Source organism: Erpetoichthys calabaricus, chromosome 4 (assembly GCF_900747795.2).
Source record: "Erpetoichthys calabaricus chromosome 4, fErpCal1.3, whole genome shotgun sequence".
Taxonomy (NCBI): Eukaryota; Metazoa; Chordata; class Cladistia; order Polypteriformes; family Polypteridae; genus Erpetoichthys; species Erpetoichthys calabaricus.
Window position 1 is genome coordinate 53,320,098 of NC_041397.2, and position 13,366 is coordinate 53,333,463.

At 36.8% G+C, this 13,366-nt stretch overlaps 1 protein-coding gene across 2 annotated transcripts in view; it reads left to right on the forward strand.

The window, feature by feature from the left end:
• The window catches only part of sh3kbp1 (SH3-domain kinase binding protein 1), a 370,773-nt gene that overhangs the window by 284,330 nt on the left and 73,077 nt on the right, over positions 1 to 13,366 (forward strand). For both annotated transcript variants that reach the window (XM_051926913.1, XM_051926912.1), the window contains exons 9-10: positions 7,774 to 7,875; positions 8,588 to 8,639. In XM_051926913.1, the coding sequence (XP_051782873.1) occupies positions 7,774 to 7,875; positions 8,588 to 8,639 (154 nt within the window). The remainder of the gene's footprint in view (positions 1 to 7,773; positions 7,876 to 8,587; positions 8,640 to 13,366) is intronic.

The following is a 13,366-nucleotide window of genomic DNA, read 5'->3' on the forward strand; positions in this document are numbered from 1 at the left end:
CGGAACCTCTCAACTTCGCGCACTAGCTCAGGCTCCTTCCCCTTCAGAGAGGTGACATTCCACATCCCAAGAGCCAGTTTCTGTAGCCGAGGATCGGACCGCCAAGGTCCCCGCCTTCGGCCACCACCCAACTCACACTGCACCCGATCTCCTTGGCCCCTCCCATAGGTGGTGAGCCCATGGGAAGGGGGACCCACGTTGCCTCTTCGGGCTGTGCCCGGCCGAGCCCCATGGGTGCAGGCCCGGCCACCAGGCGCTCGCCATCGAGCCCCACCTCCAGGCCTGGCTCCAGAGTGGGGCCCCGGTGACCTGCGTCCGGGCAAGGGAAAACGCCGTCCAAAATTGTTTTTCTTCATAGGAGGTTTGTTTAACCGCTCTTTGTCTCATCCCTCACCTAGGACCAGTTTGCCTTGGGTGGCCCTACCAGGGGCATAAAGCCCCGGACAACAGAGCTCCTAGGATCATTGGGACACGCAAACCCCTCCACCACGATAAGGTGACGGTTAAAGGAGGGGGAAAAAAATAACTCCAAGGAAAACCCCAGAGCAGACCATAACAGCTAGTGACTGTGTAACTACAAAAGGTCTTCACAAACATTCAAATAACAATATACATAAGTGGAACATTTAAAATATTTTTACAATGACAAAAATATAAAAGAATCTATAGAGGCATACACATAGTTTTTGTTTTTCAGCTTATACACAATGTTTACTACATATTGACGAAACTCATAATTATTGTTTTTTTATTCTTTGTACTCATTGCTTATATCTAATTATCATTGTCATTTTCTAAATATAGAAAATGTAATGTGGAATTATGTGCATACTTTCATCTTATTTTGGTATATTAAAAGTATAAGAGTCATCATTTTTAATTTTAGCAACTGACCAGAAAGTATTTTTGAAGGTATACTTAAGCACCAGCTACATTAAACACTTTGAATGCACCATCTAACAGCAATAAGCTGTCCTTAAAACTGGATGTTACCTGAGTATCAGTATTAGTTTTATAAAATATGTTAAGTGCTTCAGGTCTTTATTTTAACTCATAGATTTTATGTACTTTGTGTTTTATGATATATTTGTTTTCTCATTCTTTTACTATATTTGTCTGTAGTTATTTTGACATTTTGGTTACAGTTAGGGATTTTTAGGAAGCTGAATTCATACCTTTCATTCATATTTTGTTTAAATACACTTTGAAGCTATTAAAATGTGTTTACCTCTTCCCATGACATCATCTTGTATTTTTACAGCGCTCACAATTTGTGGTTTTGATAGCAGTTGCTACCACTTTACCTGGATAGGATGACCAGCTGGGTGATGCTTGACATCAACTGTTGCGAAAGTATTAAGGTTAACGTTATGTACTTCCTGGTTGCAGATCTATCCAAATCAAAATATGTGTGTATATATTATAGAGATTGTTGCATTTAAGTATTGGTTTACATATTGGTTTTTGATGCTAGATTTCTTGCTTCACTGGTAACTAATTTGGCTTGTTTTTTGACTATTGTGTATATGCTGGGCCTTTCTAAAACTGTCCTATTGTTCTGCCTGATATTTGTATTTGTTAGGCAGATCATAATATTGTGAAAACAATTGAAAGTTTAAAAAAATATGCTCAATTACCACAACCAAAAATCTATCTTATCTAGTTAAGATATTATTTTAAAAAAGAAAAGAATCTTGAATGAAATAATAAACAAAACATGTCCATTTGTCTTTGTTTTGTACAAGCCAGATTAATAGAAGTATTCTATCTTCTCTCTACTTTGTCACTTTAGTTTGTGCTAGTCCATTGGACCTTGAAATTCCGTAGTAATTTTTTCATTGTCTAACCATGCCATTTATGTCAGCATTAATTGCTAATTGCATAATCACAAGCATTTAATGTTTTGTGCTGACGCTCTCTCTTGCTTGGATTATCTTTATTGGTAATTTGCAGAGGGGAGGGTCAGACTAATTAAGTTTGTTATTTGAACATTAGAACAATTTTGATGAGAACAAACCATTCAGGCCAACACATGTCACCAATTCTGTTCACCTAATTTTTCCAAAATAACACTGAGCCAAGTTTTGGATGTTTCTCAATTATAACTCTCTATCACACTACTTAATAATTTATGCCTTGTTTGTGTGAAGAAAAAAAACTTTCTAAAATTTGTAAGAAACCTGCGTTAGTTTCCATCTGTATTTAAGATCTTGATTTAAAATTAGGCTGGAATCCACCATACTATCCATAATTCATTCCATAATTTAAAGGGAACATTTAATATTTATCTTTTTTTGCTTAAACTGAAAGGGTTAATCTCAATCAATCTTTCTTCATTACTCATACCTCACAGTCATGGGGCCTCATGTATAACGGCGTGCATAGAACTCACACTATAACATGGCATAAGCACAAAAGCGGGATTGTGTGTACGCACAGAAAAATCCAGATGCAGGAATCTGTGCACACGCAAACTTTCACGTTCTTCCACTACATAAATCCCGATCAGCGTGAAAAGTGACGCACGTGCACGCGCCTTCTGTCCCGCCCCAACTCCTCCCAGAATTACGCCTCTTTGAATATGCAAATCAATATAAATAGCCTTCTGTGAAAAGCACAGGGGAAAATATAAGAATTTCAGCGAATACCAAGTGGAGGCAAAGGAAAAACGTACTATTTGTTGGTTTAAACAGTGGTATAATCAACAAAAGAAAGTTGATCGAGTGACAGAGTGTCGGAGAAACTCGAAAGATCAAGTTCACAAAGTCGCACAGTGCCCGAAATAAAAAAGAAATCACATATCAAAGTCGCCGTGAAAAGGCAAGTCGTAGCCCACCGTCTGAGTGTCATATGAAAGCTTATTAGGGTACAGACAAAAAAAATAGGCACACAGTGGGGAAAAAAGCACGAAATGTCACTTTAATCTCAAAATTTCCACTTTAATCGCATAGTTTATTTTGCCATTAAAGTAGAACATCATAAACTTCATCTTAAAATCGTTTATTTTACTAGTTTCTCAAGTAGCACGTTAAATGCTTTGTTCTGTATTTGATCATCTATGTGCTCTATGTGTGTGAATCACTACGTGCTTCCGTTCTTTCACTTTCTCCGACAGGACACAGAATCCATTACATTCGTGATATTACAGCTCTCTGAATAATTAAAATACTGAGATGTATACGTGATATCATTTTCATGATGATAGGAATGAAAGCATGTTATTAAACATGGGAACACGGTGGCGCAGTGATTGTTCATATCTCACGCAAGAGGCTTGCTGCGCCATGTGCGACCTTCGATGAAATAATTTATTACAGAAGTTCTGTCTCTTTCAAACGTACTAACCTCCAATTCCTGTCCTTACTTTTCTTTCTCCAAATACCCAATCGCCACACAATCAGCTCTGTTATAGACGTTAAGCCATCTGTAAGCTTGGAACGCCGATTCTTCAAAACTTTTAAGGAACATTGAAATATCTTTGTAATAAATGTTTAATTATTCTATCCGTCTATCCTTCAAGTGTCATGTCAGCACCAGCAATAATACAGCGCAAGGCAGGAGCTATCCGTGAACTAGCTAGCACTGCGGCACCGTGTCCTCACATGTTTAATTAGTAACAATACAGATTATTTAAATGAAGTTAAAGTTTTATCTGTATACTATAAGCAACATATTTTTCTGCATTTCATCTTAAAAATGATATTGTCATCATACGAGCTTTATAAAGTGGCGCAGGTTGTGCAATATTATAACTGTAATGCAAGTTTACATTGGGGTAATTGTACTTATAAGTATAAACAGTGCTACAAGGAACACTTGATGGACTGATTGAGTGCGTTTATAGTTCTTGGGATGAAACCGTTTCTGAAACGCGAGGTCTGTACAGGAAAGGCTTTGACGCTTTTTGCCGTGGTTGAGGTAGTGTGTACTTGAAACTGTATACCGATAATTCTCTTTCCGATCAGCTGCTGCTGTGATTCCCCACTCGGATACAGTGATATAAATACTCCGAGTGGTGCAGTTAGAGCAATATGGAAAAAGATGATCTGCAGTGGCAACCCTTAACGGGAGCAGCTGAAAGAAGAAGAAGATGCAGTGAGCGTAACAACGCTAAAGCAGTTATGGTATTTGGAATACTATAGCTATTCCCTGGACCATTATATTGCTACAGGTTAATTACAATCAGATGCATTACACTAATAAACAATATGCAGTTAATTTCAGTGTATTTATAAAGCCGCGTCAGGAACGTGGGCCTAAGAAAGAAGGGGTGACCACACAGGAACAGTAGCACTGCTTTGACGCTGGGTGCCGCCAGTCTGCAAAACCGAGCGGAGAAATTGCGTACGCCAAGGTATGAGGTACCGTGGAAATATGTGTGGCTTTATGCCAAGTTTAGATTATATATCGCAATTTGATCATGGAAACGTTCGTACGCAACATTTCTGTGCGTACGCACCGTTTATACATGAGGCCCCTGGTATTGGTCTAGTTGCTCCTTTCTGAACTTTCTGTAGCGATGGAGATTTTAGAAGCTTCTAGACTAAAACTGTACACACTGCTCCAGGTAAGGCGTCACTCGTGCATTATAAGGGTTAAGTGTAATCTTTTGACTTTTACTATACATGTCATGCTATATAACCTAGCATTTTGTTTGCCTTATCAATAGTTTCTGTACTCCATCTGGTTGTAGAAAGTGAAGAGTCCATTATGACTTCAGTGTCCTTCTCTTAAAGTACTTTAAAGTTTCAAAACACCTGGTTCCTGAGGTATGCTTATTTTAAAATCAGCTCACTATAATCCATTATTTCCAGTTGTTAAGCCAAGTTTGAACCTATTTTCTATACCTACTTCTTTTAGTTAAATGACTTTTAGTTAAATGACTTTTGCCTTATCTAATCCTTTCCAGATAAATAATATATTCTGATCATTTGTTTTTGTGGCATCCTCATAGAATCCCAGCATATTACTGAAACACAGTCTCACCCATTTGAACTCCTTGTTGACTGTTTACCAAGACACCTGTTCTTGTCATGTAATCCTTTTTTCTTAATAATTGCTTCCATCAGTTTAACTGTGATGCACGTTAAGCTTACTAGCCTATAGGTACTTGATTTAGCCAATCATTTTTATATAATTGAATAATATGCTAATCCTTCTGAACTCTTGTATTTAAGGGATTTTCAAAAACTAAACGATCAGTGGTTTACATATGCATTTACCAACCCCGTCGGCATTATTAGGATAAATGTTATTTGGTCTTGGTGATTTTTAATCTGTGCATAACTTCTCCATCTAAAGTTCACAAATCATTATGTGACTTGTTAGTAAAGGAACTGTAGGGAAGTTGTGAACTTCTTCACATGTGTAAACTTTAACAAGAATAGAACGTTTAGGCACTTCACCTCCTCCCTGACCATTTTTTTAATACTGAAAAAAATCTCTTTAAAGTAATCTTTCCCCATTTCAGCAGTCTTTCTCTCTAACCGCCTTTTAGCTCTACTCATATTTTTTTTCATCACTGCTGTTAGTAGTGGCCCCATGGTTATCAGTGGATTTTTCAGCTCCTTGTTTATCTACCAAGGAGTTCAATCATATTTCTTACTGCTTCTAGATTTTTGGAGGAATTTATCTGCGTTGTACAGTGCATCCGGAAAGTATTCACAGTGCATCACTTTTTCCACATTTTGTTATGTTACAGCTTTATTCCAAAATGGATTAAATTCATTTTTTTCCTCAGAATTCTACACACAACACCCGATAATGACAACATGAAAAAAGTTTACTTGAGATTTTTGCAAATTTATTAAAAATAAAAAAAACTGAGAAATCACATGTACATAAGTATTCACAGCCTTTGCTCAATACTTTGTCGATGCACCTTGAACATCTCTGGAGAGATCTTAAAATGGTTGTGCACTGACGCTTCCCATCCAACCTGATGGAGCTTGAGAGGTGCTGCAAAGAGGAATGGGCGAAACTGGCCAAGGATAGGTGTGCCAAGCTTGTGGCATCATATTCAAAAAGACTTGTGGCTGTAATTGCTGCCAAAGGTGCATTGACAAAATATTGAGCAAAGGCTGAGAATACTTATGTACATGTGATTTCTCAGTTTTTTTATTTTTAATAAATTTGCAAAAATCTCAAGTAAACTTTTTTCACGTTGTCATTATCGGGTGTTGTGTGTAGAATTCTGAGAGAAAAAAAATGAATTTAATCCATTTTGGAATAAGGCTGTAACATAACAAAATGTGGAAAAAGTGATGCGCTGTGAGTACTTTCCGGATGCACTGTATATAAAAATGTTTTTAATTATAATCTCTGCTTCTTGACTGACTCCATACTTAAAAAGCTTATTTGGTTTATCTTTTTTAATCTTTGCCGCATCTGATCAAAATCTACCTTACTAAAATTAAACTTAACAATGTTAGTGTTTAAATATGCACATTACCAAAACACTATCAAATGTGTTGCATTAAGCCGTGAAATCCACTGATTAGAGGAACAGGTAGCACACGTGCTTACTCACACAGAGCAAATTTCATAGTCACCTGACTCACTGCTGTGTGTGTCTTTGTGTTGATGGCAATGGGGAAATGAAGTCAAGATTCTAACTCTGTGGTCCCTTATCAGTATTACAGAGCACTATCCTACAATACTACAATACACTGAACTGTTTCACCGCATGTTGTATTTGCAAACACAAAAATATTCAAATGTTATGCAGAATACTTCCGTATTTAACCTTAAACTCTCATTTAAACACACACATTCTGGGTTTGATTAAACTGTTGTTTAAACTAAAACCGTTTAAAGTGTTGACTAAAATAGGTTGCATATTTCTCTCATAACAGAATAATGGGAAAACAAACTACTAACTACGTTTAGAACATTTTATCAATATGGGGATTTTTGTCTTCTCAATTTTAGAACTGAGCTTAGCCTTTACTTTTTGAATGACCAGATAACATACTATATAGGGATGCCAGAGAGGAACAGATAGTTGTGTCAATCACATCTTCTCATGTAAGATCCAGAAGATAAACCACCTCATCTGGACCGAAAGCCTCCATGTTGTGTTTAATATTAACACAATGAAATGTTCACCCACATAAGCTGCTTTAAAAAAAATGTTTTACTGCTACAGTATGTGATGCGTTTTAAATTCTAAATAATCAAATATAGAGTGTCAATAAAAATGGAGACCAAACGTCATAAGTGGTTAGTGTACCACAAGATAAATCCTGTTTAATGCCATGAAGCAAAAGAAAAAACTGCACCTTACTCACTCTCTGTCCACAGGCTGATGTCATAACAAAGTGACCTGGGGTTTTTGACTGCTGGAGATATCAGGGGTCAGAGGTAGAGAAAGTACAACAGTGGGCTCCTGATTCTGGTTCTGGATTGGCTTCTTCCAGGTGGTAGGCCAAAGGGACAGTTAGATGAGCTGTACGAGCACACATATATAGTGCACTAGCAGCAATTTAGCATCACCAATCCCCCTAACCTGCATGCCTTTGGAAAGAGATTAAATTTGAAATTTCGACTTTTAATCACAAAATATACCTTTTTTCCCCCGACTGTGCCCCTAATTTTTTTTCTCTGTGGCCATAATATGCTTCCATAGATTCCACAAGGTTCTATGGTAGGAAAATGTCACTAGTAGCTTTGGCTTTTTTTTTATATATATATAAAGTACTGATTAAGTAGCTGATAATTGTCACTGTTCACTTTTTAATTTCTTTTAAATGTGTTCAAAATATATTTTTACAGGATTGTACAGATGCTGGCTGGTGGCAGGGAGAGTTGAATGGAAAACGAGGGCTATTTCCTGACAATTTTGTTAAGATATTATCCCAAGACACTGAAAAAGAGGTAGGACAGACAGTAAGAAGTGTGCTGTGTCTCTTGTCTTACTTAATCTATTTTAGTGTTTGCAAAAAGTTTTTTTCTTTTGTGTTGTGTCATAGATTTTAGGATGTTTGTATTATTGACAGTTCACTTTACATATTGAAATGATTTCATGACTGATTGTGCACATTGTAGATGTAACAAATGTCCATAGTCTTTTAGTAGTAAGTATTAATAAATTACATTAAATATCTTAGTATTCATCATAAATATATTCCATTTTCCTTTTCAAACTGTTTTGAAAGAGGTTTTTTATTCAGTTTTCTTTTTGAAACATTAACTAAGTTTTATTTGCAACATTCTCTTTGTCAGATGTTTAGCGATCTATATTAGAACTGGTGCAAGCATTTTTATATTATATATTGGCCAGTGTTAAATAGGTCTCCAAACAAAGATGGCACCATTTCTGGCAGTTTTTCAGAATTAGTTGTAGTCTTATTATTAATTAAATTATTTGGACATCTGTCTCCAGTGTTTCCGAAGGGTGGTAAATGCATAGAGACTAGGTATATGTTTATAAATGCAGCATTCATTTCTACTTTTGCTGTTTTTCTGTTTTCTATTTACATGATTTCTAATCATTATAATTTTGATGCTGGTTCTTTCCCCAATGTTAATTTCTTTTACATTTATGGGCATATATGTTAAGCTCCAAGTATTTTTATTGCTTTTATAGAGACCTAGGAAGCCACCGCCTCCTGCTGCTCCAGTTGGTAAACAAATTGCAGGTAATATTTTCACATGTGCATGAGGCACTACTAACATTATTTTTTTAACACTGAATTTAGGTATGATAACGCAATGTTAACTGAAATATTGGTAAAACTAATCAAACTTTGCCTTTATAATTAAACTGACATGTATGACACTGTACTAAAATAAACAACAGTATCCTCCTCTAAAAGTTCTTTTAATTATGTACATATTTTTCTCCTTTAGTTATTGCAGTATTTTTCAAAAATGACCTGTTTCACAGTCTTTTAATTTTCCTGTTGTGGTCTGACAATGTCTGTTTCTAGCTGTTTCTTCTGTCAAATGCATAATTCTTGAACTGCAGATAATCAAGGGTATTCAATTGCAATGTTTTTACACGTAATCAGTAATATAAAAAGATACAAAATGTAGTAAAGTGAATATATTGTTAAAATAAATCTGGCTTATTAACATAATTTTACATGTATAATTAAAAGGGGCCTATTATTATATGCATTTGTTCTCTCGTGCTGATTGTATTTTCATATATCCCACACTCACTCAAGAGCAGAGGTTTTGTGTCAGTAGGTCTCCTGTCTTCCCCGTAAAGAGAGCACATGTGGCTATGACACTGCTTAGACTTAAAGCTTTGAAACATGTTTGGGTTTTTGGTGTGTACTCAGTCTTGATTTCTTGTGCAAGTCTCTGACTTTGTTCCTAATCATCTCCTGAATTTCTTCTTCTCTTTCAGTTGTACTTTAGGACTTCTGACCAAAATCTCACCTCATTTCAGTATAAGCATTATTTTAATGCAACTGAAACAAGATTTTGAAATAGATATGACTAAAAACCACTTTGTATTCATTCTAATTAACACAGACTGCCTTGCAAATGCATCTTGTTCACAGGCTTGAACCAGTGGGTGAAAGTCTTGGAGAACATGTCATTCCTTTGCCAGTCACACACTGTGCCAGTTTATTTTTGATAGATCTTTGAGTATGTGTTTGAAATACATGAGCTATTCTAACCCGCAGATGAAAATTTGTGTTAGTAAGTTTAGTTGATGACACATCTCTTTTTATTTGATTACATTTCCACTAAACAGTATTCGAGAGGTGGCCTTATAGCACAGTAATAATTAATGATGCATTCTTACAAACAATCAGTATTATGTAACATGCATCACATTCATGTTTGATTGTTTTATTTTAAAACAAAGGGGAACGCCCTGTATTTCCTGGACTAAAACTGTCAATGAAATAAACATATTTCCAAATCATTTCACTCATCTATCTTTTTTAAGTCACTTTTTACCTTACAAAATCTATACACTTTTTGCTAATTTGAGCTTATTTTGTTAAATATTTGCTTTACAACTGTGGGTGTGCTTTTATTAGTAGACAAGAGAGGCTCTTAATCATCTGTGTTGAATGGCTATTACAAAAGCATTGAAATTTTTAGGATCATTCATACGGTAGATGTTCTTCTTAACCTCTTTCTTTGTGATGCATGATGACTTACCGATATGATTGAGTGGTTAAAAAAATGTCACACATGGGCAAGTCCCACAACAAATGGCTTGTAGAAGTTTTGAATTATGATCCTGTCATTCGAATTTGAGTAGTCTGATATTGAATAAAGATGGGGAGGTTGCTGGATGAAAATGAAATTATTTTCAAACACATACCCAATCTTTTTAATTGTTTGCACTGATGCTTGTCAAACTGTGTAAACCTGCAGCTGTACAGTGAAAGCCAGCACCTAATTTGTCAGTATAATATTCTTTAAAATGGATAGCCAGTGCCTGTCCTTGAAGAACCAGGGACAAGTTGGGAAATAATCCAGAATGGGTTTTTTTAGTCCATTGTATCCTCACTCAGACTGGAATAATTTAGAGTTGACAACCTTACATTTATGTCTTTGGCATGTAGGAGGAAAATCCTAACAGACATGCAGAAAAGGAGCCATGGGGCATTTATTTTGTAAATAACTGCATTGGAATAAACAACTATAGCTTAAACATTTTTTTTGGATTAAACACAAAGTTTAATAACCCTGCTTATTTAAAAAAACAAATGTCATTGTCACAAAGGGTGCTAATAATTCTCAGGCTTCCGTGTACATTATTTACACAACAAAATTCTGTTCATAATGGTACATGGAGTTTTTCTTTTTTTTTAAATTGATTTGGTATTCTGTATAAAATGTATCAAAAGCTTATAATAATTAGAATTTCATGCTAATAATCTTATGTAAAAATCTGCCAGAGATACAATGAAGATTTTCCAGGTTTGCTTAATTAATGTAATATTATAGATAATTTGCATGGAATCCATCAAATCCATGGCATGGTTCTATCCATCCATCCATCCATTGTCCAACCCGCTGAATCCGAACACAGGGTCTCGGGGGTCTGCTGGAGCCAATCCCAGCCAACACAGGGCACAAGGCAGGAACCAATCCCGGGCAGGGTGCCAACCCACCGCAGGACACACACACATACACACCCACACACCAAGCACACACTAGGGCCAATTTAGAATCGCCAAGGCATGGTTCTATTTATCAGCAAAATTGGGGACATTGTTCTTCTATTCTGCCCGTGCTCCATAGCTAAAGCAAACTTTGGGAGGTACTCTGTATTTATGATTAGTGATAAGTGAACATTGCCAAGTTCGCTGCACCGTGACTTCCCTGAAAACATGGAAATGTTCCCAATATTCAACAAAGTTGACAAAAGGCATTAAAGTCAATGGGGAAGTACTAACTAAACTAGATTTGACTAGATTATAATGGTGCACTCGTCTTTAAAGTGTCTCTGAGGGCTAGGGAAATTTCTGCCAACTATACTGTACTGATTATTGTGGCCAGTGCCAACCACTGCACCACTATGCCCCCCTGAGATCAAAGAAGAAAGAACACAGTCAGAGACTCGCAATCATATATTTTGTCAAAACAAAGTGGACAAACTCATAGTCAAAAGTCAGGAAAAGTACGTAGTTCATTTTATGTTGATTTATGTGAGAAACTATTGCTTTGTGTGCTTTTCAGAAAACTGAGATTATTGGAAAAATATTCACCCTGGGAGAAAAGGAAAAAAGTCTGCCCTAAAAAGAGTTAGAGGCAGAAAATTCAAAATGGCGTGTCATGATTGATGCTCCATACTCATTCTATTTTTTGAAGTCGTGCTGAAGGCTCTCCAAACTCTCTGCGCTGATGTTTTGCACTTTTTTTTCTATCAAAAAGATAAAAACATTTTGTAAATAGTAATAAATCTTTTGTTATCTCCTGTGTTTTCATCAGGCTCCTTTGAGGTTCGTTTTCATTCTGTACGTGGCTGTTATATTGATGTGGAACTCAAAGATCGACCTGCACATTTGGCGAGTGTGACAAACAGAGATAACTCATTATTTATACTGTATATGTTTCATAAAAATAAAATTTGAGAACATGCATTATTTACTTATCTGTTAAACTCCTTAAACTGAGTTCATCTACTATATACAGTATTAATGTGCCTTCATGGCCTTACATTTTATAGCATTTGTTTTTATGGAAAATGTAAAATACAGGTATGAATACTGATGCTAGAATAGTTCAACAGCTGCCTTAGCACCTTTCGTTTCCGTGAAGTCTGCATGTTCTGTTTATATCTGCATGAGTTTTCTCTGCTAATCCCAAGTTTCTCCCAGTGTTCAAATCTGCAGTGTGCCAGCCAGTAGACTAGTGATACTAACTGTGAGCATGATTGTGAGCTGTTCATAGTGCCAACCACTGCGCGACTGTGCTTCCGAAAGATCGAACAAGAAAGAATGTAGTGAGAGATGTGCAAGCGTCGTAATCAGAAAGCAGTCCTATGTTTCATGTAAACAAAGATAAAATGTCGAATTGGATTCTAAAGTCAAATAAGAAGATCTTTAAAACCAGAAAATTCAAATAAATTAACTCCAAAGGGAGTACTTTTTTAATCCAGTCTCACTGGGTTTTTTAAGTGTCAAAAGGGCTAGGGAAGCAACTCCCAACTATACTGAACCAATTATTTTGGCCAGAAATGTGACCTGACCTGTGAGGCAGCAGTGCCAGCCACTGCAACACCATGCCTTTCTGTGATAAAATTAATTGAATTAAATATCAGAACAGTAGCATGTCTTGTTGGCAGTGGCAACAGGAGCAGGTATTATGAATTTACAGAGTTGTGGACCCCACAAGCCCAGTGTACATAAGATTTACGAAGAAACAGAAGGAAAACTAATAGAGAGCAATAGTCTGTGTAATCAGCAGAAAGGCCTGGAAATCTCTGCTGATCCAGGACTCATTCATTTTTATAACGGTCAGTCTGTCCACAGAATCTGTGGACAACCAGGTGCTCTTGTCTTTGAGTTCCCCACCTGCAGCACTGAAAGCCCGCTCAGACAAGAAGCTGGAAGCATATTGAGCAAGCTTCCGGCTTAAATCCAGCCTCATCCCCCCAGAACTCCATGGGGTCATCAGTGCATATATAATCACTTGCACTCAGGCACCTCAGGTAGTTACCATGTTGTCCAGGCGCTGGCAGTGACTGCTGTAATTGTCACCCTGTGTCAAACTGGGTCGTTTAGGCTAGAAAAACTCTCTCCATACATCCATCAGATTGCCACCACCACAGCTGCTGGTGCTGCTAGTGACAGCTGTCTGATGGACATGTAGAGAGGCAGCGGGAAGGTGAGGGTGGGGTTACACTTGAAGCCGCTTGCTTGTAAGGATAGAACAGAGGTGACACATC